This window comes from Pseudomassariella vexata (genome assembly GCF_002105095.1).
Source record: "Pseudomassariella vexata strain CBS 129021 chromosome Unknown BCR38scaffold_3, whole genome shotgun sequence".
NCBI lineage: Eukaryota > Fungi > Ascomycota > Sordariomycetes > Amphisphaeriales > Pseudomassariaceae > Pseudomassariella > Pseudomassariella vexata.
In genome coordinates, this window is record NW_024467958.1 from 1,651,078 (window position 1) to 1,678,831 (window position 27,754).

The 27,754-nt window shown below is 49.8% G+C and overlaps 10 protein-coding genes across 10 annotated transcripts; 6 read left to right on the plus strand and 4 right to left on the minus strand.

Moving 5' to 3' along the window:
* Nucleotides 1–171: 171 nt before the first annotated feature.
* Nucleotides 172–2,345, plus strand: BCR38DRAFT_135015 (amidase). Its single transcript, XM_040853575.1, has 2 exons — nucleotides 172–1,927; nucleotides 1,976–2,345. The coding sequence occupies exons 1-2, from the start codon at nucleotides 635–637 to the stop codon at nucleotides 2,234–2,236; spliced, it is 1,554 nt and encodes a 517-aa protein (XP_040718888.1). The 5' UTR covers nucleotides 172–634; the 3' UTR covers nucleotides 2,237–2,345.
* A 284-nt stretch (nucleotides 2,346–2,629) lies between these two features.
* Nucleotides 2,630–3,644, plus strand: BCR38DRAFT_455532 (S-adenosyl-L-methionine-dependent methyltransferase; the record flags this gene model as incomplete). Its single annotated transcript, XM_040861802.1, has 4 exons — nucleotides 2,630–2,665; nucleotides 2,715–2,817; nucleotides 2,879–3,019; nucleotides 3,091–3,644. The coding sequence occupies 4 exons, from the start codon at nucleotides 2,630–2,632 to the stop codon at nucleotides 3,642–3,644; spliced, it is 834 nt and encodes a 277-aa protein (XP_040718889.1).
* Nucleotides 3,645–5,604: 1,960 nt separating this feature from the next.
* BCR38DRAFT_521627 (uncharacterized protein) lies at nucleotides 5,605–9,094 on the plus strand (the record flags this gene model as incomplete). Its single annotated transcript, XM_040865199.1, has 5 exons — nucleotides 5,605–5,767; nucleotides 6,676–6,883; nucleotides 7,202–7,734; nucleotides 7,798–8,804; nucleotides 8,870–9,094. 5 exons carry the CDS (start codon nucleotides 5,605–5,607, stop codon nucleotides 9,092–9,094), a joined length of 2,136 nt encoding a protein of 711 aa, XP_040718890.1.
* A 1,093-nt stretch (nucleotides 9,095–10,187) lies between these two features.
* On the minus strand, nucleotides 10,188–11,512 carry BCR38DRAFT_423857 (uncharacterized protein). Its single transcript, XM_040859609.1, has 3 exons — nucleotides 11,247–11,512; nucleotides 11,062–11,194; nucleotides 10,188–10,860 (listed from the first exon to the last, which is right to left on the minus strand). The coding sequence occupies exons 1-3, from the start codon at nucleotides 11,350–11,352 to the stop codon at nucleotides 10,299–10,301; spliced, it is 801 nt and encodes a 266-aa protein (XP_040718891.1). The 5' UTR covers nucleotides 11,353–11,512; the 3' UTR covers nucleotides 10,188–10,298.
* A 290-nt stretch (nucleotides 11,513–11,802) lies between these two features.
* BCR38DRAFT_482107 (uncharacterized protein) lies at nucleotides 11,803–12,174 on the plus strand (the record flags this gene model as incomplete). The annotated part of the gene is made up of 3 exons (XM_040863458.1): nucleotides 11,803–11,811; nucleotides 11,879–12,024; nucleotides 12,102–12,174. The coding sequence occupies 3 exons, from the start codon at nucleotides 11,803–11,805 to the stop codon at nucleotides 12,172–12,174; spliced, it is 228 nt and encodes a 75-aa protein (XP_040718892.1).
* Nucleotides 12,175–12,389: 215 nt separating this feature from the next.
* BCR38DRAFT_455534 (uncharacterized protein) lies at nucleotides 12,390–13,591 on the minus strand (the record flags this gene model as incomplete). Its single annotated transcript, XM_040861803.1, has 2 exons — nucleotides 12,390–13,338; nucleotides 13,392–13,591. 2 exons carry the CDS (start codon nucleotides 13,589–13,591, stop codon nucleotides 12,390–12,392), a joined length of 1,149 nt encoding a protein of 382 aa, XP_040718893.1.
* A 479-nt stretch (nucleotides 13,592–14,070) lies between these two features.
* On the minus strand, nucleotides 14,071–17,468 carry BCR38DRAFT_464014 (uncharacterized protein; the record flags this gene model as incomplete). Its single annotated transcript, XM_040862657.1, has 4 exons — nucleotides 17,153–17,468; nucleotides 16,800–17,098; nucleotides 15,955–16,748; nucleotides 14,071–15,905 (listed from the first exon to the last, which is right to left on the minus strand). Exons 1-4 carry the CDS (start codon nucleotides 17,174–17,176, stop codon nucleotides 14,071–14,073), a joined length of 2,952 nt encoding a protein of 983 aa, XP_040718894.1. The 5' UTR covers nucleotides 17,177–17,468.
* A 239-nt stretch (nucleotides 17,469–17,707) lies between these two features.
* Nucleotides 17,708–18,007, plus strand: BCR38DRAFT_482110 (RNA polymerase N/8 kDa subunit; the record flags this gene model as incomplete). Its single annotated transcript, XM_040863459.1, has 3 exons — nucleotides 17,708–17,743; nucleotides 17,808–17,866; nucleotides 17,917–18,007. The coding sequence occupies 3 exons, from the start codon at nucleotides 17,708–17,710 to the stop codon at nucleotides 18,005–18,007; spliced, it is 186 nt and encodes a 61-aa protein (XP_040718895.1).
* A 4,301-nt stretch (nucleotides 18,008–22,308) lies between these two features.
* BCR38DRAFT_455536 (uncharacterized protein) lies at nucleotides 22,309–24,799 on the plus strand (the record flags this gene model as incomplete). The annotated part of the gene is made up of 7 exons (XM_040861804.1): nucleotides 22,309–22,430; nucleotides 22,467–22,695; nucleotides 22,746–22,844; nucleotides 22,900–23,016; nucleotides 23,074–23,230; nucleotides 23,289–23,697; nucleotides 23,749–24,799. The coding sequence occupies 7 exons, from the start codon at nucleotides 22,309–22,311 to the stop codon at nucleotides 24,797–24,799; spliced, it is 2,184 nt and encodes a 727-aa protein (XP_040718896.1).
* A 1,392-nt stretch (nucleotides 24,800–26,191) lies between these two features.
* Nucleotides 26,192–27,090, minus strand: BCR38DRAFT_455537 (acyl-CoA N-acyltransferase; the record flags this gene model as incomplete). The annotated part of the gene is made up of 2 exons (XM_040861805.1): nucleotides 26,192–26,246; nucleotides 26,387–27,090. The coding sequence occupies 2 exons, from the start codon at nucleotides 27,088–27,090 to the stop codon at nucleotides 26,192–26,194; spliced, it is 759 nt and encodes a 252-aa protein (XP_040718897.1).
* Between the last annotated feature and the right edge of the window lie 664 nt (nucleotides 27,091–27,754).

The following is a 27,754-nucleotide window of genomic DNA, read 5'->3' on the forward strand; positions in this document are numbered from 1 at the left end:
CATCATTAGACAAGAATAGTGTCTGTCCATTACTCTGAACATATCCCCAATTTTTCCAGAAACGGGAACTGTCCATATTCTTGGCCAGAATTTTGGGAGCTTGACCGAGATCACACATCTGACATGCAATCACATCCCAGTTGCCCGTGGTGCAGAATGACAGGTCCCCCACCCTGTCGTTACCAAACGTCGATTGTCTGGGGAACTTGCAAGCGGTTATCAACGGCGGGCGCTAACCGTAGGAGGTAGTTACCCCAACATCCAGATCCTTCTTCTCGTACCTACCAACACCAAAACATTGAACCTCATCCCGTCTGACGGCATCTCCATGTTAAGGAACTTAAGGATATTATTCCAGTACACCGAGGAAGAAACAACCCGGGATTGCCAACCATTCTCCCAGCCTCCCCCTATCCTTTGCAGACCTGACAAGATGGTGTTCTTCCTAGACTACCTCCAGCACCGGAAAGATTGGTGAGTCTCTGTGATTCCCCAGCGCGGCTCCGCGGATACGACTGGGCAACAGCACTCACCAAAGCACAGTCAATTTAAGCAAAATGAGCGAGCCCAACGCATACAAGCCTTGACGCAGTGCCATGGCCATTTCACAGCTCTCGATCGAGAGATCACTGAAATGCCCATTGAGAACCTGGTAAGAGCTGTGCACAAGAACACGCTAAATCCCATCGACATTTTGCGGACATACGGAAAGGTTGCTCTGAAGGCTCAGGAAAAGACCAATTGTGTGACCGAGATCATGGTCCCCGCTGCTGAAGGCTGGATCAAGGACGGTTCAATCAACATGAAGGGACCATTGGCTGGTATACCGATCAGCTTGAAAGACAGCATTGTTGTTGGTGGGTTTGATGCGACAGTCGGTTACAGCAGTTTCGTTGGGAACAAGGTCCCCGAAGACGGGCCCACAGTGCGCCTGTTGAAGGATGCGGGGGCTGTCCCTTACGTTAAGACAAACCTTCCCATCACCCTCCTCAGCTTCGAGTCCACCAATGATGTCTGGGGGCGATGCACAAATCCACACAACAATAAGTACTCGCCTGGAGGATCCACTGGGGGCGAGGCAGCTCTACTTGCACTAGGAGGCAGGATCGGAATAGGCAGCGACGTTGCGGGCAGTGTTCGAGCTCCAGCCCACTTCTCTGGTATCTATAGTCTGCGATGTTCCACCGGAAGATGGCCGAAACTGGGATTCGCCACAAGCATGCCGGGCCAAGAAGGCATACCAAGTGTTTACAGCCCAATGACAAGGACATTGAATGATTTGACATATTTCACACGATCACTGATCAGCATGCAGCCCTGGAAGTACGATCCCTCGGTCCACCCCCTCCCCTGGCGACCTGAGATGGAGCAGGAATTCGCGGAAAAGAAGAAGCTACGCGTGGGTGTCATGAGAACCGATGGTGTAGTCGACCCAAGTCCTGCATGTATCAGAGCCCTAGAGAAGGCTGAGGCCGCTCTCAAGGCCCAAGGGCATGAGATTGTGGAGATTAACCCCCCTTCACCGTATGAAGCCTTACACTTGGGCGCACATCTTCTGAATGCAGATGGATGTCAGATGCTCAAGTCGTTCTTTAGGTATGGAGAATGGGAGGACCCTGGAGCTCGCCAAATGAGCTTTCTGATGAATCTTCCTCGGCCTATCAAGTACATCTACTACCTCTGGGTCAAGTATGTACGTCGAGATGACATCTGGGCTGGTCTGATCAAGGATTGGCATGCCAAGAGTGCATTCAAGAACTGGAAATTGGTCTCCAAACGTGAAGCATACAAGGTCAAGTGGTTCGATTGGTGGAATAGTGTCAACGTCGACTTCCTTCTCACTCCGCCTAATGCAACCCCGGCAGTGCCGCATGATGGCATGAAGGATGCCGTGAGCAGCTGTGGCTACACATTCCTCTTCAATCTGGTATTAATGTTTCTATTCTAGAACCTGGCATGGACTAACTTCAAGTAGCTCGATTACACATGCGGCATAGTTCCTATCCTTCACGTTGACAAGAACCTCGATAAACTTCCAGCAGACTTCAACATCAAGAAACTGAATGGTGTTGCGCAGGGTGCGTATAAGTTGTACGACGCTGAGGCGATGCACGGGCTGCCTGTGGCAGTTCAAATTGTGGGACGGCGACTCGAAGAAGAGAAGGTGCTTGCCATTATGAAAAGAGTTGAGGATGCTCTGGGTAGTGATAGGTACCAGTTGCTGGAAATTGATTGAGCGTTCTTTTGATCAATGGAAGCTTCCTAAGACTCTTCTGTTTTTGCACCCCTGAGAAATGGACCACAAGTGGACCCCAATGGTTCTGGAAGGTGTACCTTTAGTTTTATGAAGCACATGTTCAACAGCAGGCTCCCTGGGGAAGCACTTTAAAGCTTATTGCTTTGCCGTAACTGCCTCGGGAATTTCCAGGAAAGGCTCAACCAGCACATCGCAGATGCTCTCCGAGATCGGCCACCTCCTCTTGTGCCATACACGGAGGTGGCTGTCCTTTCCATGTCCGCGGAAGAGACTCATTCAACGTATAAAATATGCCAAACTTGGCGTGATGGTTCAAGTCCAACTGGTCCAAAGTTCATCATTTCCAAAATAGTTATTATTGGTGCGCTGAAAATGGCACACGCAAACAAGGACCACTGGTCCTCCGAGGTGCGTTTAATCACCCCTGCCTAGGAAACAAACTGCTGACAAGTCTCAGGCATATCAGAATGCGGCTTCATTCGTTCCGAAGCTGGCTGTCAAAGTCATGCAATGGCTGGATCCGAAGCCAAATGATGTCATCTTGGACATTGGCTGTGGTGGCAAGTTGACACTCATCGCATCAACGCTCAACCTACCAGCTGGATCACTAAACTTGTTTAGACGGTGTGCTTGACCTCCAGATAGCAGATGTCATTACCAAAGGAAGCGGGAGCTTGCACGGAACGGATGCATCGCCCGCTATGATCGAGTCAGCCAAGAAGGCGGCCGAGAAAGCCGGTGCAGCAAAGTGCACTTTTGAAGGTGCGTACGAGACTCTCAAGATTCCGCGTCTATTCATACCCGTCGTAAGAAACAAGCTGACAGAGTCGAAGTTGGTGACGCCCTGGAGCTCATCAACACCCCCAGCCTCCAAAACGGGACCTTCACCAAAGCCTTCTCTAACGCCGCCATGCACTGGATCCTCCGCCCCGAATCAAAACGCCCGCAATTCTTTCGCGGAGTTCGAAATGCCCTCGCCCCCGGCGGAACCTTTTCCTTCGAGATGGGCGGCCTGGGCAACGTAGTCGAGATGCGGGGGGCGCTGCTCATGGCCGTCGCCCGACGGGTCGGGTTAGAGAAGGCGAAGGAGTATGATCCGTGGTTTTTTCCCGACGAGGCCTGGATCACGGAGATAATGGAGAAGACGGTCGGCGGATGGAAGGTCGAGAGGGTTGAGAGGGAGTATAGGCCTACTAAGGGGGATGCGGGAGGGGTGGATGGGTGGATTAGGTTGATGGGGAAGCAGTTCTTTGATGCGGTCCCTGAAGAAGAGAGAGAGGAGTGTATTAAGGAGGTGGTGGATGTGTTGGAGGTGGTTTGTGAGAATCCCTCGGGTGGGTTTACGTATGGGTATGTAAGGTTGAGGGTTTTGGCCAGAAAATTGTGATAAGGGGTGGGAAATATATGTCTGATTTCCTAGTTCAGTCTTCCTTTATTGGCTTGAACCATAATGCGATGAGTATATGCGCTCTTCTAGTTGGAGAAATGTAGGAGTGGGAATAGCGGCACCACAGGCAGCTTTCGTGTCTTTTTCAGATTTGAGCCTGACGGTTCAAGGCTCCTAATTAGCATTTGTACCCTTCTGTCCCTATCCATCTAATGTGATCCACTCAGTTCAGATTTGTTTTTGAACACAACCTAGTCAGCAAGTGGCCTATAAAAAGAAACCGCAGGCAAGTTTTCCAACAATGTGCGTCATCTCTCCTTCGGGGTATTACTATTTTATTTCTTGTCTCTGAGTATATTAACAGTCGTGTGCTGTGGTTTCGAGAAGCTGTTTTCATGCCAGGATAAGACCCAATAAGCCCAATAAGCCTCACCCTTACCTGCTTCTTTCTATATGTACATATATACTCTAGTTTGGCATGCAGAATGCCAAGGATCTCGCTGACTTGGCGGCGCTCCTGGTTTCAGCCTTAAATGGGCGCAGTACCCTACTTGAGGTGACAAGAGGCTGCTTTTTGACTAAGGATTTCCCTTATTATTCGTTCTGGATTACTGAGTACTGATTGTCACTGTGGTTCGTATCAGCCTCCCACAAGCATTCATAGTCCATATGGCTTTCGTTATCGTAGACATGCTACCGTCAAACACTACTAGCAGCGCTACTGCGACAGTAGAAACAAGTTCTGTAATCATAGCACCACCCAAAGATCTTCGGAGAAGCAGCGGGTTTATAGATATTAATATTATCAACGTATATCCGTGGCTAGATTAGTCTATAGGACCGAGATATGTGTTTTTGCTTACTTTAAAACGGCGGGTTTCTGAGAGTTTCCGATTGATATAGGATATTTGTGGGGGAAATAGTATCTTCCGGTGTCAGGGTGCTGGTGATAATATAGCCGCAACGTGCTCTGTACAGTATTGAGTAGGACACGATAGTGATCCACTGTCATCCAAGATCTTTTGGTCTATTAGCCAAGGGGCTTAGTCCTCCCGCTGATATCCGGTTATAGGTTCTACTATAACTTAGCCGATAACGCTCTTATTGGCGTATTTATATATCGTTAAGCAGCGCTATGTACAGGCCTAGGGGGCTTGATATGTTATAGTATATATTACGATATAATAATTTAGTAAGCGTGAACTTAATAATGTAATAGTAATATTAATACTAGCGAGATGTAGTTATTAGTAACCATCTATACATGGAAAGGACGCTTAACGGGCTTCATATATCTGGGAAGTCAGTCATTCAATTTACCGAATTCTTTGGCCGCTTTGGCATCCGAGGATTCTTCTGCGGCAATTTCCAACTCGGGATCAAGGGCCTCAGCAGTTGACCATATGAACAGTAACCCCTTCCATCGGAGTTTTACCAATGCTGGCTCGGAGGTCAGCTTTGATTCCATCAAGCAAATATTGGTGACTGCAACGCCAGAAACGCCTACCCACTGGCGGTGCCACAAGCCAAGCAGTTTCCGTCAATGTCACAGCGGCCTCGGAAGGGATTCCACACAAGTTGTACTTGGACCGCCGGAAGGTTCTGCTCATATTTGGTCCCTACTTCGACAGAGGCTTACCCATCGTCCTCTGCATTAGTATGTCCATCTGAACACTCACATGTTAACAACTGTTAACAAAGGCCGCAGTATACTCCTGCTTTTCTGGCTGGAACTTTGTACCCCTTCCCAGTAGGCTTCATAAGCATTATTTTAGTATGTTAACAAGAGCTGCAGTGAACTCTTAACCGTCATGAACATTAGCATCAACAAGATAAGAATGACCCTCTCTATATAAACTTTGGAAACAATGAGTCCTCAATTACCTTCTCAAACCCGACCGTCTGAACACCGTCTCATCATCAACTATGGCGTTAAAAACTGCAGCATCCAAAGTCCAACATGGACAACCTTGGAACCCGCGTTCGCATCAGTCTCGGTGTCAGTCTTGGCGATGGTGCCCCCTCTAGTAACCCCTACCGCCTGTCTCTATTGACAGCACCGGTTGGTCCAATACCAGGCTTTGAGGCCGAGTTCACGAAATATGCGCCTTCCTCAATGATCAGTAAATTCTTATTTCTCTTTTCATAAATATCTTTCCACCTGAAACCTCACGAGTATCTTCCTCTTGATATGCTGCCTAGGCTAGAACATGGCTTCGAAGCTAGGACTTCAACTTGCCAGTCCTCGCCCTAATGCACAAAGTAACTAGCTATTCTCTTCCTAGATACATCTTTTCACAATCAACTACATGCGAATTTTCTTTTATTTTCTCGACATGCTGACAGGGAAGTGCACGCTTGAAGCTGGGCTGGAACTAGTCTGTAGTTACCGTCGTCCACCCAGCTCGCCTGGGCTTGCAGTTAACTTCGTCCACAGGCAACTGATTCTTATAGTCCCGCACCTCTTTTCCCAAAATCAGCCATACGTGGGTTGTTCGTCTCGGCGTGTTGAAAAGCTGGCATGTGACCTCTGTTTTGCGACTACAACTAATTTGTCCCTATTCTGAATCACTCAATTGATTTTCCCGGCCCAAGGCTTTTCTTTCCTGAATCATTGTAAGGAGTCATACCAAGTCCCACCACTGCTTTGCCGCGAGGATCTCACTTACCCCTACATCATTCACCGCGGGACCTCAGAAAACAATTTCATGATTGAATAATCTTCTCACGGTAAGTCATCTTCAATTCCTCCGGAAGATGGGACGGAAAGGTATGTGCTCGCTTCGTTGTTCGTCTGTCGGCTTCCATCGTCAAGCACGTCTGAATCATCTTCCTCGAGCTCATCACTGTCTGTCACCCCCACCTTCAGTTTCATCTTCACCAGCATGGTAAATTTGTATATCTTTCGTAGTACTTCTCTTCTCCTGGTGAAAAATAGCCCTCCTCAGCTTCCGAAAATACTCGTTATTCCTCACTCTCTGCGATTGTTCTCTACCAACCAGTTCGCATACACTAACGTTGAAAATTTCAGATAACAGCATAGCCGACGAGGTCGATATGGCCGGTGGTCGACGATACACGGATGAGAAAATCCATTTCGTACTGGACCTTGTACTTCGCCAGCGTTTGACCTATGCTGTCGCGGCTGAGAAGTTCCGCAAAAAATACAACGACAAGAAGTTCGGCGAAAAGCAAGTCAAGTATATTAAGTCGTCGTACTCAACTCACCCTGAATTTGGGTAAGTATTATTCTCAGCTAACAATAAAAGTGAGATTCAAGCTACAGAGAGGCGCGCTGAACGAATATTCTTTCTTTTTACATGCCACCTCACCATGATGGGCTCCAGAATGACCTCTCGTAAGCGAGAGACTCCTTGAGCCACTCTGCGTTGCACACGGGGAAATGGGCTCTGGTTTGGTTTTCTGAGCTCGTTGTGGTGAGGTGTTATGTGAGCAGATGGGCATTAGATAGTTTTACTTATATGTCAATATTGATTCATTTTAAAGTGCGCGGCAAATTCGCCTCAGACATCACATAACTGACTAAAGAAATACAGAGTCTATCTTTACAACGATCCTCGTTCCCAGAAAACTGCCTCTTCGTCGCCGCGAACAACCACTGCCACAAGTGCTGCCGGTACTTCTACACATCTGCACCCCAGCATCAGACCCGAAGCGATGAGTAGGTATGCTGTATCTCAGTCACCAGCTGACTCAATGGGACTTGGTGGTGGTTCGCAGTTCTTGGGGGGTTCACCGATGGAGGAAACGCCTAAAACTGGGGCTGGACCTCGAGGTACAACCTGCCAGATGCCTACAGCTTTGGATGCACTGGGAAAGCTCAAGAGTGAGACCGGGCGTGCTCTATCGTCAAGCACAGCGTCTCAGTCTTCTGCCGATTTCACTCCATGTCACAATCAATCCGGGGCAACTTACCAAGGCGCCCATAGCTTGAAAGAGTCGCGGCCCCTGAACCCACACTACAACTTCTCCCGGGCCGCCTGGCGGGCGTCGACTCCTGGTCACAGTATTGAGACACATGAGAAACCGGGTGCTGTTGGAGGAGACAGTTCTCCTACAATGCAGCAAGGTAAGATGGCCCCTGGAAAACCTCATAGCAGCCATCACTTGAGTTCAAACATGGTATGCACAGACGCGATTGGTGCTGCCGAGACTGCCGAGAGACCTTCGGAGACTCCTATTCCGTCTGCTATAGAGGCCAAGAGAAAGAGAAATATTGGGACTCTGAGTGAAATTGAAGGAATTATTGCCGCGCGAGCCGGGTCGGCTGTGGACCTGATCAATAAGCGCCCTCGCACTGGTAGCTTTACCCCTTTTCTTGGTCTGGCCAGGGACCTTACCAAGTCACCGAGCAGCGACACCACCAAGAAGATCGTTGACGCGATCATGGGCGAAACGAGGATGGGAGGTCAAGGAATGTCCGCGGGAAGTGTAGATTCGCAGAAGACTTCACGGGAAGCGCTTTTCTACTCGACCCCCAACTTGGACTTTTTCAGCGTCCCCTTGAGTCCGGCTGCCGAAGAAATTATTCGCAAGCCCAACGATGAGACAAAGACCTTTGTTACCTCTTTGAACTTGATTTCTGAAGAACCCAAGATTTCGGAACTCGCTGGAGTCCACCAGCAACATGGTATATCCGAATCAACGGTGACTGATGCTCCACCAATGGATGCCCTCTTCGCTGGCAATGTTGCTCAAGGCATGCCTGGAAACGCTGGTACTTCGACCACGACACCTGGCACAAATAACATGACTTCGCAGGAGACTTCTGCCTCAGACCTTATCAGTAACTTCACGGCGTCTATCCAAAACCCCGGTGGATTTGTCATGAGGTCACCGCAGGGAACGTGCTACCGCGCTCCCTCGCCGCCCGCCCCCTACACGCGCGACAACTATGTCGGCTGGGACCAAATTGGTCATATCTACTCTACGAAACATGAAAATTGTCCTGTCAAAACTCACCATCGTCACGATCATTCTGGAGGCATCTACTTTGTCAACATGTCCTACCTGATGGAGGCTTTGCAGAACTTCAGCCTTGACATCCACATTGAGGCCCGGCTTAAATCTGGACACGACCAGTCTACCACAGCTAACGCCAACGCTTCTGCCGCTAGAGTTGAAGCTACCGTAAAATCAGTGAGTATCTACTTTTTCAAACACTCTCTAATTCAAGCTCTGCATTCTAAGTAACATTTCCCCAGGACAACGTCCCCCTGCAAATCCATGCCGAGCCGGCTGCCACGACTGCCGACAATCGCAATCAAGTCTCCTGGGAGGAGGCTGCCCTCAACCAGTCCATCTGGACGGCCGGCGCTGAAACGCATGCCCAGCTCGAGGGACTTGAAGACCGTCGCCGCACCGCGGCAGAGCAGCTCTTCGATGACAACTCCCTGACCGAAGAGCAGTATAACGACACCACCAATTAGAATGCTTCCGGCGAAGGCAACGGCGACCAGAAAACCTAGCCGATGTTGCTGTCTCGCTCACGTGTCCATCTTGACTTGAGACTCTTACGAATCTCTCACGACATGCCCTTCCCTCTCACAATTCACGATATTCAAGGCTCACGACTCACGACTCGCAATTCCTGATTAATGTCATGACAGAAATTCTATGAGTGCACATCGACTGACCTGGCTAACGAGCTTGGCCATTGCTGAAGGAAAGGATATCATTATTTGCTTGGGACTGGATATCGTAGATAGCGATAAGTCGCCAGTATTGGTTTCCGTAGATCTTCCGCCGATGGCTATGATAATCTGGCTTTGGTTTCGGGTTTGCTTACACGTACTCATATCTTTCTCATGAAGATGATATGTTTATTGAAGCTTACGTACGTACATACGTACCCTACTAGCTAACAAGAAATTCGCTAGCGGTGCCGAAACGGAGGACCTGACCCCGGTTGCAAGGATACGCAGACTATATTCTGGATTGTGATGTCGCGGCTAACGCAGTTTTCGCAGAATTCCTATGATAGCTAAAAATGATAATTTGGGTTTCGGATATGCGGCCTTGCGAGTTCACTTACGAATTGCTGATAATACACGGATTGATCCTAGCTCCGCAGTCATGTCTCATGTCAACAATAATATCACTGAGATATTTCACGCCGAACAGTTTATTTTCATCGGTGGAATTCACCATATTTGCCTTTTGACTATTGAAAACAAGCCGTCTAGGACGATTAAGAGCTCGGATTCCATCACCCATTTACTACTCATTAATAATTCACTGCTCCACCTGTTCAATTTCAAGTTCTTGCTCTTACTGGTTGTTTATTCTCTAGATAACCCCTTGTCCCTTTGCCAGTATGAAAGTACGAATATTAAGAGACTGTAGTGTCTAATACTTAATGTTAAGAATATACGAGAACCTGCTAGAAAGCAACGGGTGTACTCCGACTTACTAATACTCGTATCATGCCACCCTACTCATGTCACCCTACAATCGCTGCTCCCCTATTGGTACATCTACTTATTGGCTATAGAGCATTCAGTTGGACCGTCACCCGAAATGTATCACCACATACATATGAAATTTATTAATGACACCGAATATATATCAAACAAATTCCCCACAGCACCATGAAGATGTTACTCGCAATACGCAAATATATCCTCTTGCCGCCTATGAGGGTTTTCCTCTCTTTGATCGTCTAACAGGCCGCGCTTCCTCAGCTTCGTCCCTGGCAGTCTCCTTCCTCTTCGCCACGTATTTTTCTGAAACTTCTTCCAAAGGTTTCACAGCCGGTGCTGGTTCTTCTTCCTCCCCCTTGCTATTCCCCTCCTTTGCATTCGTCGAGACACCCGCCTGTCTCACGACAACATACGCCACTTTCTCAACATCAGTTGCCGAAACCCCAAGCCGCTTGACCAACTTCTCAGCGGACGAGTTTAACTCCTGGTACTCTTTGGCATTGTACTTGATTGCCGATTTCTTGCCGCCGCAGCACAGCCAGTAGAAGGCCTCGTCGGAGAAGAAGATGACGCGAGTAGGGTCATGGACGGAGAGCAATAGTGAGGCGGTCGCGGGTCCGATGCCCTTGAGTTTGGAAATACCGTCGAGTGCCTTGGCTGCATCGGGCTTTGTCCAGTAGGTCTTCATGGCCTTTTCTATGGTATCGTTTACTGTCTTTTCGTCGTTAGACGAGACGAGCTTCATTAGAGTTGGCCGGAATGTGCCGTGGCGGCTATACGAAGTCAGATAGTACGTAAATCGGTGCTCATAGATGACCCGTTGGAGTTTAGAGGAAGGCTGGCGATTGTGCGACGTTTCTGAAGCTGGGAGGAAAAAGGGAGAGGGGGGCATCGAACTAATGCAGGGGCTCAACCATGCACACTCAGGAAGTGAAGTATATAACACAGCACCCTAAACGAGGCTTCCTACTTACAGCTTCCACTCCACGAGAGTCTTGACATCATCGTGGTTTATAGCACGTTTTGGCGTTTGAGAACTGAAAATGCTGATGGCCTCATCGTATCGAAACTTGTCGAGCGCAGCTAGGGATTTCTGGCCTAGCTTGGCTGCAACACGGTTAACTAGCTACAGTCTTCACTAAATCATACTTTGACTTACAACCTTTGGTAGCAGATATAGATTCGATCAATGCTGGATACTGCTTCAACAGCTCCTTGAACTGACTAATCGAGATGTTCTCGGGGAGCAGGTTCTTGGCCGTCATTTTGCGATTTCTTCACTGGGTTATCACGGCCGAATTATATGTAAAAACCATTGTTACTATCTCAGTTTTGTTTTGCCGCAAGAGCAAGTCGCTCCGAATGAACTGCTTGCGCTGTAGACCAAACGTTGCAAGCATGAGATGGATTGGGACGAAACACAAACTGATCGGTTCCTTGATCAGCCCCAGGACGGCAAGTCGCCGTCTAAAACGGTCCGTGCACATCCGCTTTGTTCCAGACCGATAACCCCGGCGGAAAGGCCGCCTTTTTTTTTTATTCTAGGCTTGTCGATCTTGCCCATGTGGTTGAACAAAAGAGAAAATCTTCCCTCCTTTCGCGACAGACTTGATCGATCTACAGACGCCCTCTGAAAAAATATCCACAGTCCTCGAGCTTCTTGAGATACCCTGACCTTCGTTTACTAGGCAAATTAATACCTACTACCCTTCAAAATGGGCAACGTACGTTTTGGCTGCCCCCTTATTGTGACTTCTGTAGGATTTGCTGCTGACAGTAGACACCGACTAGGGAGCGAAAGCGCAGCAGAAGCGTGAGCGCAACGCAAAGGATGGAAAGGGCGTCGCAAAGTCGCAACTGAAGACGAATGTCCAGGCCATGGACATTCAGTGCGTCATTTGCAAGTCGACCTTCTTGAAGACGACTCGCGCTCCCCAGTATGTTCCCCTCCATTCCTACAGCCATCGTCGTCGCAAGCAGAAGGAATATTATCTAATAGGTTTGGACCCAACAGACTCACAGAGCACGCTGCCAACAAGCACAGCAAAGCGCTTCCCGACTGCTTCCCCTCCTACGAGGTCAAATAGATTCTTTAATTCTATGGACGAGGATGCGGCAAGGATGGACTGGACTAGTGGGCATAGAGGGAGAAAGACATCGAGGCGCAATAAGTACCTTCAGGCGAAGATGGAGGGGCATTGGCTGATTGACGAATCTACGAGTGAACGAATTCATACGAGTTAACTTGTCTTCATATCCGTTCTGTTCCTCCTCTTCCTTCCGTTTGCATACAAGCAAGCATTCACTGTGCCTCCGCAGCCGCAGCCGCAGTCTGTCTTTCCTCCAGCTGCTGCGCCCTGATATCCCTCAGTATATCCAAATACCACCTCTCCCCAACGTCAGGATGACTCTTCACCCTATTCCTTAACGTCGCCTCCCCCAACGTCCTCGCCACCCCGCCCGCCCGAAACGTAAATTCGACATCATCCAACCTCGTTCCCCCATTCCTCTCAAGCACCCGTCTCCGTTGCTCCTTGACATCCTCGGGCACCTTTCCCACCCCTACATTCTCCAGATCCTCAAAGGTCGCGTCTCCCCTCACTCCCTGAAAAAACGGGATCGAAAACCGCGACCCTTTCCCCGCGGGCGGTGACAAAACCCGGTGCGTCGTCGAGCAGCAGACGCCTTGGGTTAGGGCTTCCAGACCCTGCCCGATGGCGACCACGAGCGTCCCGGCTATGGGTGGGCAGTCGATCCACTGCCCCTTCATATTCTGCACCTGCAGGCCGCGATGGTGGTTCGCCTGCAGGAGGTACGACGACAGCATGCTGTCCTTATGAGGACCTACGCCCTGGCCCTCAATACCAGCATCATCATCGATCCCGAGCTCGGACACGTCGGGGTACTTGACGACTTTGAGCTTGTGCTGCTGATCAACATCAAAATACTTATTGAACGCGTTGGCAGGGAGCGATATGGCCTCGGCGATGAGCGAGGTGAAGGCGGTGGATACGGCGCCCATGCGCTGCATGTACTCAGTGAATACGGGCCGGAAATTGGGCAGGATGGATTCCGAGGGCCATTGATTGGGTGCGAGGAGGTTGTAGTAGAGTGGCGCGTCAGGTGCTGGGATGGGGTGTTCTGTTGAGAGGTCGATTTGCTCTCTGTGGTCGACCTTGCCTGCAGTGATCTCGGCAGAGAGCTGCGAATAGCCGAGGAAGGACTTTGCATTCTTCATCTCGATCTTAAGTCTATAGCGTGTTAGTCGGTTGACTGAGATGGAGCGAATATAGGCAGGACTTGCTTCTCCTCTTGTGGTATATCAAAGAATCCTCTGCCTTCCGTAATGACTTGGCTGAACAGCTCATCTGGTATTCCCACGTTTTTGAGATACAAAAACCCCACTTCCATCAGAACGTGTCGTAAGTCGGCGAGGAAAGCTGGTTTCGTTGCAGGATCCCCGGCTAGGGCCAGGTCCAAGATTGGGATTTCAGTAAAAGACATTGCCCAGGTCCTGATCGCCGTTACCTTGGGCCGATGTGAGACGTTTCTCAGTATGGAGGTCAGTACAGCGCTAGCATCAATTTGACATGTGGAGCCGCTGGTGTTAGGCCAAAGGTTGTAGCAAGTATTCGCGATGGGACAAGATAGCTGTTCCAATAATTATCTGTGTATGGGTGTGTCTTTACTTCTTTTACATGCTCAAAGATGGAAGCTCTGCCCAACTATGGCGTAATTCTTAGATCGGCCCACTCTACCCCACAGTTGCACAGTTGCTGATCTCACTCCCTCACGTGCAGCAAAGCCTATACATTAACTCGATGAGCTCGACGAGTTAACTCCTTCCTCGGTCGTGACGGTAGTTTCTCCGGTCTACCGTCCATCGAGACCTTCCATAATGAGAGGCATGAACTCTATCACCACGCGGCCGACAATACGCCAAGGCACCAAGTATTCAAACTGATTTTTCGGGATTGGTCAACTCAAGCTGTTATAGTAGTTGCTGGTTTTGACGAGAAAAGCTTCGTGACCTGGTTGAACATATCCTCGATCGGTGGCATGGCAAACGCAGGTGCGGCATTGAAGAGCTCTGCGAGTTTCTGAGGTGCAACAACCACTGGGTAGACACCATCACCCTCCACGTCGTTTTCAGCGGCATCAAGTTCCATCTCGTCGCCGCTGACCACGTCCTCGTCTTCATTGATAATAACCATGGGCTGATCTGCGTCTTCCGTTCGCGCCTCCTCTGCGTTATCCAGATTTATGTCAGCCAGCGGTTGAGCGAGAGCGATGGATCTTGGATCTGTGCCTTGGGTGATAGACCACAGTTGTGCTCCGGAATCGAGGACGAGGAAACCGCTTGAATCGGGCGCGGCCATGACGGAAACGACGGCGAGTGGGAACTCGCGAACGATCTCGGGTTCGCATTGGTCGGCGTTGAAGACTGCCAATTCCGACTCCACAATCCCTTGCTTGTTGGGGCGCGAAATGGCCACCACAAAAGTTCCAGAGTGGTGATCAACAGCTAGCTGTGACTGGAGCTTTTGTGATGTAGAAGCATTGGCATCTTGATTTAGACGAATGCCATAGCTCATCTCGTCCAGCACAATGCTGTACACCACAATATCTTCTGAAAGCACGACAAGGTTCGATGCAAGAATTAGTATGCCCTGCACATCTCCGTAAACCAAGCCATCGATGGAGTTGACGACTTTTCCAGACTCCGCATCAACGATGTAAACGGTCGAATCGGGGCCATCCTTAAAGGCACAAGCCAATATTGACCCGTCCTTCGAGAATGAAACAGCACCACTCCTTGCCGTTGTCGCGTTCGAAACAGCGGGGCCGGACCCAGTTGAGGCTTTGTTCTCCTGAAGATATACTTTTTGAGAGCACACCCAGCTCTGTAGGCCGCGCCCAGATCTGCTTTTGATAACAAGGCCGTCTCGCTGTCTGGTGGCTGGCTGCCAAATCCGAACCACGCCATCCTCGCCGATGGTGGCGAACTTATGTGAACTAGGATCTGCCGCAAGATCGAGCACGGCCTCACTGCGACCAGTATAATGTGGTGCATTGATTCGCGAAACAAGCTCCAGCGATTGCTGTTTCGGTTGCTCTTTTTGCTGGCCCTTTGGCTTCTCCTTAGACTGTTCCTCCGTTGCAGCAGGGGTCCAGAACTTAAGATGAACTTCCCGTCTCGACGATGGCAGACCTTCGAGGGCATCGGTATCTCGGGGTGGTGGCTGCCACTCGTCAACAGTTGCAAGCCATTTCCCGTCGTGTGAATATGCCAAGTGAGTGACTCTTGGTTCCGTGATGGCGTAACCTTTTGGCGTTATATTGACATCCGTCGGGTTGGTTCTAGTCATTGCCTGTTTTGCAATACTTTGGTTTGTGCTCAGATCCATGGTTTGTAGGAGTGGTGTCGACGCCACGGCGCCAGCTTGACTCATCTGCTGCCCATTACCTACACACACAAGAAGGCGTGTCGAATCCACGGGGTTTATAGCAGCGGGTGTCCTAGACACAAGGGTTGGTGTCTGAGCATGGCCTACCCGCGCAACAAGATTGTCCTTGGATCCAGGCGTGGGATAAACCAACGATTGAACGCCAGATACATAAGCTGTCGGCTTCATCTCAGCCGTAGACAAAACCATGGTGGAGTTGTCATCCAAATGGACGATATAAGATGAACCGCGTTTCGATATCACAATATTCTCAATTGATGCAGAGAGATGGGGAAGGACATCACGCTTGCCGGTGTCGAGTTGCCACTGAACTAGGACAGACTCTGAACCGCCAGAAACGACATAATTTCCTGAATTGTCAGCTTGGACTCCACTCATGACTTGTATTCATCAACATACCATCTTGGGACCATTTGACAGCATGGACAGCTTTGCGATGCCAGTGGAACTTGCGAGGTTGCAGTCCGTGGCCTCGATTATCGGGGGCTTGCAGCAGACGTAGCTGGTGCAGTAACAGATCATTGTAGCAGAAAATTGCACCACGAGCACATCCTACAACGACGTCAACGACCATTTCGTTGCCTGCCTCGTTTTGGGACCTCCTAGTCAGGTGGATCCGTTCTGTAGCTCGCATGTCCAGACAGGTGATTTCATCACTGCAATCAAGGATGAATATCTCATATACCAGGTCGCTGAACGAAGCGCAGGACACAGACTTCAGTACCCCCAGCAGTAACTTGTCCTCGGCAGATGCCGCAAAAGCCCGGCCATTCTTCACAGAACAAAGGTTCTCTACCATCTCCTGCCGCGTGATGAGTACTTTCGTACTGCCCAAGCCCTGGCCCTGAATGTCGCAAGCCTGTATACGCCAGCTGTTGTCTACCACGATAGACACCAGAAGAATGTCTCTTTTTTCCCCATTGATCTCAATACTCTCGATAAGTAGGTCGCTGAGGAAGTCGCATTTGAGCTTGAGGAAGGATCTGGTCCCAGTGGTCCAGTCGACTACCCAGATTCGACCGCTGGATGATGCCACCCACACGAGATTGGGGGTGTTCACTGAAAGGCGAGCTGCAATGACCTCCTCACGGACATCGGACTGGAACGAGATTGGTATAGAAACCTTGCGGATCAAGAGAGAATCGAGTGTAGAGAAGACTTGGATGGAGGTGTTGTACGCCAGAATCAGGTGTCTAAGAGATGTTAGTGGGCTTGTTTCGTGAATTGGAATTAGAGATGGCTACTTTTCATCATCGGTCATAATTGGATCGATATCGACCATCCTGCCCCCCATGGGCTGGGATACCTTCCACGGTTTGCGCGGGAGTGTCTTCGAGGTCCTGTCCTTGTTCCTGGCTCGCTTACGTTGCTTTTTCGACTCGGTAACGGTCACGTTTGGACATGGAGCAGAAGATTGCGTGTTACCCTCACTTCGGAGGCCATTGGCTTCGTTTTGCTTCGTCCTGGACTTGTCTTTCTTCGCTCGCTTTCTCTTGGCATAGTCCTCTTCTTCTAGCTTTCGTTTGCTGGCGCGCTTGGCCTCCTGAGTATCTGTCAGCAAGGTCGGGATTGAATGACTTGAGTGTCCATCACTGACCTCGAGTGCCGTGGAGGGAGCCATGTTGGAAATCGTTGGCTATCCTGGTTGTAGTCGAGAATCCCCGTTGGCGGTTTGGAAATGCTTGCAAGTTCAAATCACTTCAACTTTTCGGCTTGCAAAAAAATCACGATAAGGCCCCACCAAGAGGCTACGATAAGAACTTGGCGTGAGTTCTGCTTAAAGAACACAGGAACACCCAATGGATAGCGCAACTGTAGTCACACAATAGGCACTATGCCAAATTCAGGAGGCCATTGGCTTGTTGTTGTCATGAGAAGGGCTGGATTGGTTTGACAACAAGCAAGCAGTTCCATATCGAAACTGCACGGGTCACTGAAAGTCTGGAAATATATTTTGCCCAACCTCCGGTTAGTGGAGCTGATATAAGCTTCTGATTGGCTTTGGATGGGCCCGTGGCCGTAGTTCTCAAAGAATTTTGAGCTGCGCATTCATTCGCCAGACATCAATTTTCAACGCGATCGCATTCTCATAACCACCAACGGCACCGATTGCATTCTCGTGGAACGCTCAGTAGAAAGTCCCATCGATAAGATGATTATCCCTATCAGATGTTTCTCGTGCGGAAAGGTAGTTCGCTCCTGCTTCCAACCTGAGTCTAGAGATTCATGATACTGACAGGTACTGGCAACAGGTGACTGGAGATCTCTGGGAGCGATTCCTGAAGCTTCTGGATGATGGCGTGCAGGATGGGTTCGTGGGACCGATAGTATTTACTAGAACACAGCTGATAACTGGATTAGCGATGCCATGGATCAACTTGGCCTGAAGCGATACTGCTGTCGACGCATGATCATGACCCACGTTGACCTGATCGAGAAACTGCTGAAGTAGAAGCTCCTACTACCAAACCAACTTCTCCGGGGAGCTGGTCGCGTGGAAATAATCTTTTGCTAACACTGAAAAAGGTACACACCTGACGGACGTAACGACAAGAAGATCGCGTTGGGACAGCGATAAATAACCGAGCCGAGTTCTTGTTGGTGGCTGGCGGAGCACGAATCCGAAGCATTGCATACCATGGCGTTGGAACAAGCGATTTGCATTTGTTGTTTTGAGTCAGAGGGAGTAACCAGACGCAGGCAGGGATATTAAGCTGAGTAGCAACACTCACTGGTCTTGGCAATGAGGAAAATCCTCGTCGGTTGAGATGAGTCTGCCTTGGGGGCTGAATGCGCGACCTGGAATTGCTGTGTAGTCCTTCAAGGCCATGGTCAGATCGTGGCCGCAGAAAGGTAGACATTCAAAGTCCATATGAGGAAATACCGGCGGCTATTGTTGATCGCCAGACCGCTTCTGGACCAACAAACGCCGCCACGAGGCTCATGCACTATCTGGCGTGTAATAAACTAGGTTACGCCATTCTCGACCAGATTTCTTTTTGTACTTGTCGGCAACAATCATCACATCATGCGCAGAGTGATGGCACAGCTAAGGAAGAAGGGTGTGCTGGTTCCTGTTGGCATTATCCAAGTTCTTCTTTCATCTCGAGCAGGGGTAGATTGTGGACGGATTTTTGGAGACAAGACTTCTTGTCATCGCAGGCGAGTGCGCCTCGGGTCTGTTGAAGGCCACCGTTCTGAACTACAATAGAAGGGATGCTACGCCGGTCAATGGCAAGTGAGTCATGGCCAGGGCTGTTTGCTTTGCCGGGGGATGGTTCTGCGATGGGAGAGGACGCGTGTGCAGCTGTCTGTAATGCCTGTTCTCTTTTCCTACCGAGGGTCTCAGTTGCCGGCGAGGACGAAGTATCCACGAAATATCCCACGGCTTACTCCCTCCCACTAGATAGATAGCCGCCATCATAATCGCTCATCCGCGGAAGGTTGTGCGGGATACCTCTGTGAAGTCATTGCATCCCCATTCCTGATACGTGTGTTGTGTTATGGATCCGGATGGCACGACGACCTCTCCAAGTACAATCGGCACTAATTGACACGAAATGAAACCCTACTGCTGTGAATGGAACCCATTAGGAGGATTTTGCCCTTTCCTGGCTTCAGAAAGGCTCACGCAAGAATATCTAGAGAAGAAAGCCCCCGACACGTCTACGATACATGAACTAGGGCCCGAGGGAATGGGAAAGTCGCGTCAATGCCTGCACTTACCAGGGGCAGGTTGTTGGTCGACAACCAAAGAGCATCACACCAACACGCCATAAGGTCAAGGATCAGCTAGTACTTCCCCACCGCCGCGTCTGTGGAGAACTTCCCATGTTGAGAAATTTAACCGTCAAGTCAGGTGGCACGGCGCCTATGCAAGTAGTCTCGCAATCCACTCCTCGGTTCAGGGATGTTGATGCCATGTTTTTCTTGTCGGGGAATGATGTCCGACAGGATCAGTGGAGGACCGAGGTTAGAGCAGGTGAAAGTTGACCTGTTATCTTTTCATGCTCAGTCTAATGCAAAGAGCGAAAAATGAAAAACGTTGTGTGATATCTGGTAGGCTGGCAGGCTGGCAAATGCTGGCAATTCAAGCTCCCGAATTCTAGCTCGGTAGATTCTTCATTACAAACGCCATCTGCCTTATGCTGATGGACCCCAAAAAGCTTAGATAAGTTCTAGCATATCACTGGTTGGGAGATGACCACGAATTCCTAGCTCTAGCAAACTGCCCTTTCAGTCGGTGAGCGTTCGGAACCACTAGCTCACGAACATACCTCGAGCCGCCTCGTAACAGCCGCCCTGGCGGGCAATTCGGTCCACTGCGGGTGAGGTGGGCCCGGGGCTTGGTCCGAAGATCACTGATAGGGTTGAAAAACTTATGGAGACTTCCTTCCTCATTGCGGAGAGGTGATATTCGTTCTGGAGACAGAACAACGCAGCAGTGTCTACCAAATCTGTTGGCTATTCTCTGCTGCTACTACATGACCGAATTGCAAATGCCTTCCTTCTTGGCGCACCAGCAGGTTTGTCGGAAAGGGAGTCGGTGAGTTCAATGCCGAAAATGTAGTTCTAACCTCACGTAAGTACCTGTTCGGCAAGACTTATTCACTGACACGAAACTGGCTAAGGTATGTTAGTACCTTACTGCCATGTTATTGCAGCTGGAGGAGGGAATCCCGTTGTCAACCGTTAGAAGGCAATCCCGGTACAGTCAACTTTTAAGCTACCGTCACGGCCCGTGAACGACATCCCATTTGGCCCCCACCTTTCTCCTCTTCCGTTCTCGGCTTTCTTTTTTGTACCAGTCATAAGTTGCAATCTTCATAATGTCGCCATGCCGTCTGAGCCGATTACATAATGTCGAGAAAATGATTGAGGATTACTTATTGATTGCGAAGCCGGGCAGCAAGAGTGATGAGAACCAGAATTGCAACTCCCGAGCCCGCTTCCACCGATTTTTTGGTCGGGGCGCGCTGATGGTTGCGACGTTGATCGGCCAAAGCCCCATTTTGAAATTTGCCCATTCTCAAGGGGCCTGCCCTGGCTAGTGCGGTTACTATTAAAATCACGTACCAGATCTCCGGAAACGCCATTGCGGGTGGGCTGGCTTGCTGGCTGGCTTGATAAATTTGTGCAAGTCTACAGAAATCGCTCGCATTTGATGGACTGTTCTCAGGCACACTGACAAGCTGGCGCCCATATCAGGCAATTTCAGAGATGCTTCGTTTGAGGCTTGCTGGGTAGTGTCGGAAGGAGCTTTCCCATTCCTGATGCATTTGCTATCACCGTGGCAGTACGAATTACCTCCCGATGCATATAGCAGACGGGCGAGCACGACACGGTAGACTGATCCGGAAGACAGCGGACAGAGCCGTTGACGCCACGTCTTATGCCGCCGCTTCAAAAGGGTTCCCAACCTTCGCGACAGCTTGTGTCATTGGGTCTGTCCAGACGTCTGCCACCTCAACCGTAAACTATCGCCCCGAGGAACATGCTTGTAAGCTGCTGTGTGCCGGGCTCGTTGGGCTAATTGCTATGATCCGCGTTGTAGTCAATTTACACACCCCAAAAGTTCGCAAGCAGGAGTGCCATCCGGAAAGGCTGCGTGTGACTCGTTGGTTGAAGCGAGCCACTGCTGTTAAGCGCCGAAGCCCATGTCGGCTTCATGCAGTCCATCCATCAACACCATCAGGACCCTTCCTGCCTTTCTCTTACTGGCCAACATTGCCAAGAACTGGTGCCTTCGAGCAAGACGCGCATCTGCAGCCTAAAATGGTCCAGCAACTCGTGAGATGGTTTTCCTTGCATTGCATGCCACCAGCGAAAACAGAGACGCAAGAGTCAGCCATTGCGGCCCTCAATCGCACCCATCATCTTCCTCCCGAGAAGCAAACAAGAGTGATTGAGCCGCATTACGAGCGAAAGGAATCGGGCGGACAAGTCGATTCCTCTCATTGGTCGCATCATTCCTTTATCTGGCTCTACCTCCAATACCGACGCAACACACCCATACCATACCGAGCTCTCTCCATCAGTGGCAGGAATCACAGAGCTCTGCTGCTGTCGTGTTCGCCTGCTCGCAAACGAGGACCCTGGCTGCCCGTGTCGGCTGAGTACGAAGCAGCTCTATTCGTTTCAGGTCCCTGTGGAGCTCCCGCCGGCATCTCTGGGTTCAAGGTTGAACCTCGAGTGGAGATCAGTTAGATCAGCCCCTCATTGAATAATCGAATAATCGCCTTCCTTCACGCCGACCTTTCGATACTTCCCGCCAAATCGCTCGAGAGCACCGCAGCTTTGTCCAATTGCATCTCATCGAAATTTGTGGACTGCATCGACTACTGTTATAACATCGTCTGGCACATCTAGCCCAACGGTGGGTCACAACGTCGCGGCGCAGTCAGTCTGTCCAAGCTTGGAGCCTCGTTCTTGGTGCTTTCCCTGGAGCATTGCGGAAGTGGTCGCTATAAGCATCATATCACCCACCTCTTGTCCCTCGAGCAAGCTTCCCTAGAAGTCACGCGCGCCAGGCCACTCCTACCCGACCGCCTGCAAGAACCAAATCCTGCCCGAGCTGCAAAGACCTTTTACTAGCGGAACCCAAATTCACCAGCCTAGATATAAGCGCGCTCTATGGGGCTTTGAGACCTTTGTGGCACCAGGAGACGCGATATAGCTAGGCTTTGATTCTGAGCAACCCAGAAGGTCGACCGGCAGTTCGAACACTACGTACCAGCTTATTATTGCATAGCCATGGCCCTCAAGGCCCCATTGAGGTCATCAACAGGAAGTGTTATATCCGCATTCTCGCCATACACAGAGATGGCCATGTCATCCCCCGACTCGCCGGCTCTTCATCAACAGTTCCGCCCAAAGTATGTTGTGTAGAGCTTGAGCTTCAACTCGGCCAGTTCAGCCGCTGATTTACATAGGTCGGCCAACTCGTTCGAGTCCAACACCCTTCGGCCCTCCTCCGCCGCCGCTGCTCGATCATCGTCTATGAATAACCACTTGATGAGTCCTAGTGACACTGTTGGGCCCTCGCCCGTCACGTCGGTGGGCACCGAAGTGACTGAAATCGAAGATGAGGCCTCGGATGATGCTCGGCTGCAGCAACAAAGTGGAGGGCAAGAGCCCCAGGTTCGTGACGAATTGTTTGACCCATGTAGTATGCCTCTGACAGTAACTAGTTACTGATGCTCCGCACGAACATACCGGACCAAGTACGACATTCTGCTAGTGAGGAGGCGGTTTCTGTGATACATGCTCCTGAGAGCTTTCAAAGCTGGGTACGTAGTTTTATACATCTCTATGACCTGGAAGCAACCCTGACAGTGACTAAAGGCTTCATCCGACTCAACGATTCAGCCAGCTGAGTCAAATCCCCTGATGTCGTCGCCAAGGACTTCACCTAAACCAGACGAGATTAAGGTCCCCGCTCACGGCGAACACGCTTTGAAGGTATTTGTTAGTCATGAGTTGAGAGCTTTGTCATCCTTGTCCTGACCGTGAAAACAGCAAAGGTCACCTGGCTTGCCAACACCACCACCTATATCTACCGATGTCAAGCCGGCGAGGTTTAGCATGGCAGACGCTACTCCTCGAGCGCAAAATTTGCAGGAGGTGATTAGCGAATCCGCTAGGTTACGCTCCAGCAGCGCTAGTAGTCTCGAGCGTATGTAGTTCATTGCCTTGTGGTCACCTGTGAAGCCCTTAACTCACCCTGCCTTTAGTAATACCGGAATCGAGAGAGCCCGAAACAGATGTTGAACAGACGGAAGCCGATGACGAAGATGATTACGTCACACCGATCCGTGAAGAGGACATAGAGATCAGGTCCCTCAAGACAGCTCTTGCTGAATGTTGGACATTGTGCAACACGCTGGCAAACCTAAGCACACATCATCGAGAACGGGTATTCAACAGCTCCGGTACCCCTGATGGGCACGAAAAAGCCTGGAAGTGCTGCTGGAAATTGTGCCAACAGCTCTACGATAACCGAGATGAGGATGATGAATCTTACAATGTTAGGATGAACCTCGACCTTTGCCGCGATTTCTGCCAGTCCTTGTTCGACGTGAGGCAGAGGCAAGACGAAATTGCAGATTCGGTGCTGCGAGTTAGTTTTGAGCTAAACAATCAGTAAGTTGCGACCCAACTACTACATACAACAGTCGCTAATTACCGTTGCAGCTTGTACAGCGCTCAAGATAATCGAAACCTTCCCGAGGCTTTCCGGGAGAGGACGTTGGACTTTTATATCACGTTATGCCACCGACTTATGAAACAACGCGGTGAACTCGGCGAGGAGACCGATTCCCTCCTCCGGGCATGTTGGTTTTTGGCGGAGATGCTCTTTAGTCTGAGGCAAAATATGCGGAACGGAAAAGCTCCAGACGAGGAGTTGCTAGGATCGGCCGTACAAGCATGTTGGGAACTTTGTGACATCTTCAGGGAGGGATGGACCCAGGTTCGACCAGACAGAAACACTCCAAGGCCCACCCAAACAAGCTTCTTCGCACAACAGCACTTTGACTCGGACGGTAGAGCTAGCCGGTCATCGAACCGTTCAAAGCGCGAGAGTCTCAAGAGTGTCCCAAAGGAGAAACGAGCACCGCCTCCAGTACCCGAGACTCCAGTGACCGAGTTTGAGGACACGCCCATTTCGCCTGAGAGTCAATCACCGCAAGTGCCAAACATCTTGGTGTTGGGCACCGAAAGTAACAGGGGCGGTCGATGGTCAAGCAGCGCATCCCAGATGTCGACCTACTCTCAGAGCAGTCAGCGAACATCCAGTACTGCTACCACGGCAACCTCGGCAGAAGACCCTAACATTACACGAATAAAAACACTTATTCTCAAGGCAGCGATGAATGTCGGGTTCGCACGAAACGATCCAACCGCAAGCGGAGGTGGAGGCGGAGGAGGCTCAGGGCATAGTGGCGCCGCATCGCTGCAAGCATTCGTGAGGTCATTGCCACCAGGGTCGTTCGGATCTTTACCGTCGCACGCCACTATGCTCCAAAGCTACAAGAACCTCGTGTTGGCCGATTCTTCCTTCCGGCAGGCCTCATCGCTACCAACGCGAGGGAAGCGTGTGTCAGCCAGCGAGATGTCCAAGAGCGTGAGCTGGATGATACACCGGTCTGGGCAGTACCACTTCCTACGTGATCTGTTCAAGCTCGTATTCGGTTTCCACATGGAAGAAGCCGATACGAGGAAGAACGTCAGCATTGCTGTTTGATTTTTGTTTCTTTTTTGGGTCCAAGGACAGACACCACGACACCTAAAATACCTGTCACGCTCATATGCGTTGTCTATATAGAGGAGATTCGCCATAACATTATACTCGGGAGAGGGAGGTATACTGTCGTCATTTTCTGCAACAATTCAATCGCTTGATTCTTTCTGTTTCATTTCTGCCCCCTGCTCGAGATACCCTTTCTGGATGAATTAGCGGCGCTGCGGGGGAGGTTTGGGAGGCAATTATTTGCAAAACAGTTGCTATTCATATTTAGTTTTTCTGTCACATATGACAGTCTGGCTTGGAAGAGGACAGATAATCGTCCATCCCGTCCGGGTTCGTCAATATACGGGGGTTGCTACACGTATCCCAGTCATATTTAAGTACCTTGCTCACCCTTGGAGAATATTTCACAGAGGCTTCCAGTGCCCTCCTCGGACAAATCTATTTTACTTGCTGAACACAAGTCATACAGTATTAGGTGAAGTCATTGTGTTTGTTAATCAGGCCACAGCTACTGCGGCATGTCTTCCTAGTACTGGAATAATTCTATGTTGATCACGCTTTCTTCGCTTCTGCACATGATCGAAAATTTCTCCACACTCGACCTCGAAATCCAGCTCGTTATGGAAAATCAAATGCCATGGATCCCTTCAGTAGTACGGAAAGATTAAGCTTACTTCGGATGTCTACACGGATGACCACCAACCATATATCATCTTGAAGGTTGATCTCTCATATGCCTTATCGTACGCCATACCTTATGCTTCGTTATTCTCGTCTACTATTCCCAAACCTTTTTGTTCAGAGACAAATCTTAACTGGAGACTGGGTATCAACCGTGCTCGCAGAAATATTATGACTTATGGCCGGCTGTGGGTGTTCATGTGTGATCACTGAAATTCGATTTTAAGTAAATTGACCAAGTAATGTCTATATTACAGTCCAGTATGCCAAGGTGTCGTGAAATCTAGAATTAATAATAGTATAGAGAATAGAGACCGTACCAAGTCTGCTGTGATGATTTAAGAAACGGTAGAAGTCTGTCTATGGTAGTGCTGCAAACACCGCTGGCATAGTGCAGTGCAGGCACTCACTGTCCTTGGTATGAGGCACCAACATATTGCCTTTCTCAAGTACAGAGAGACTATTTATAGTAGTATTGCTTCATTAGAGTGGGGGTATATCAAATGAGACGTCGGACCTAATCCGGCATATATACTAATTATAAGGGTTAGTATATTAGTATATAGCAGCACAGCACTAACTCACAACTGTGTATCTTTACTTATCTGCTACAGACTAGCCTCTTGAAACATTCTCTAAGGAAATACGAGATTGGTTGGCAAAGCTTGTCATCTCTGATTTCCTGGATAGAGCATAAAATTTAACTTATTTTGGAGCTGTGATATTCTTCGAGAACTGTTGTCCTGCACGCGTGTCTGCTCTATTCATACCCAGTGCTATTGTCTGCAAAAACTGAACACAGTTTGTGCACGTAAGTCTTTCCCAGTAAACACTGCTTTCAATTTGATAATATTGCAGAAGCCCGCAATTGCCATTCCTCCAAAACGAGTCACAATTTACTTCTTCGCCCTTAAAGCCTCCCACTCCGACTCAAGCATCCCCCTATTGATCATATTATGCCACTGCCTATTCAAATAGCACACCTCGCGCGCCCGTCCCTCGACCTTGAACCCAATGCTCTCGTACAGCGCCCTCGCCCTCTCATTGAACGAAATGGTGCTGATGGAAACCCCGTGCATACCAGCCCATGCGAAGGCCCAGTCCAGCGCCAAATTAATGGCCCCCCGGCCGTACCCCTTGTTCTGGTACTCATCGGAGATCTGAATTTCAATTTCGGTTCTTCTCCAGGATGTGGCTGAGTCCATGTTGTAGCCCAGCTTGGATAGGTGAATCATGCCTATAGGGATGGGTTCGGGTTCCTCTGCGTCCTTATTCATGGGCGTCCTGTCCTCCTCCTGCTTTACCGTCGTCGAAATTTTATCTTCGAATTCCTGGTCGGCCGATGCTGCTGCGCCCTTTTCAGGGGACAGACAGATGAGTACGGCGAGCAGTTGGTCAGACAGCCTGTTTTCTATGCTTTCGTTGTATGTCTTCCGGCACGCGGGCTTCAACATCATTAATGATGCCAGCCCGAAGTTGACTTGGTTCTGGAAGAAGTTCTTGAATATGAAGTCGTTATGGGCTGTGTTGTCGGTCTTGATGCTGCGGTAGACGAGACGTTCAGACCGGAACACGTCCCGAAGGGCCGACTGCATGGCCTCCATGGTAAGTAGCTAGATAGTATCAATGGTAGGTAAGACCAAATTGAGAGAGGCTTCAAATTGAGCCGTACATGTAATGTGAAAGTGCTGGTTCATGTACTTTCCCTTGGAACTCGCAGGATTTACTTTGCTGGCGCCAGCGGAAATACAGCTTCTCATTAACCGCCCCATGTGTAGTCCCCTTGCCTCCTTCTTAAGCCGCACTGGGGTTTTCTCTGAGTCACCATCAACTCGCATACATACGGCAGCCACATATACTATTCTTGCTGATCTCTAGGTTGGGAAAGTACATATGACTGCGAATGCGACAAATGCGAGCGGGGTCGATAACGGATAGTACGGAACAAGCCTATAATGAATCTGGGATATGATTACCTGATCACTGTCCTTATTAATTATACAATATGTGCTGGTAGATAGAGCACACCGAGGTGCCCCCTCATTCGCTTCCCGGATCCGAATGTGGTAGGTAAAGGCTGGAGGGACGACTCGGCGTTTGTTGGCCCAGGTATCCTACGAGGCACTCGACTGACTCATGATAAGCTGCGAGATGCAGCGCGAGTGTGTTGATAGAACGGCCGGCACCTTGCTTACCAGCTTTGCATGTGGTCTAGGTTAGTGGTGACAGAAAATTGCATACTACAGCCTACCATATCTAAAGAGGACG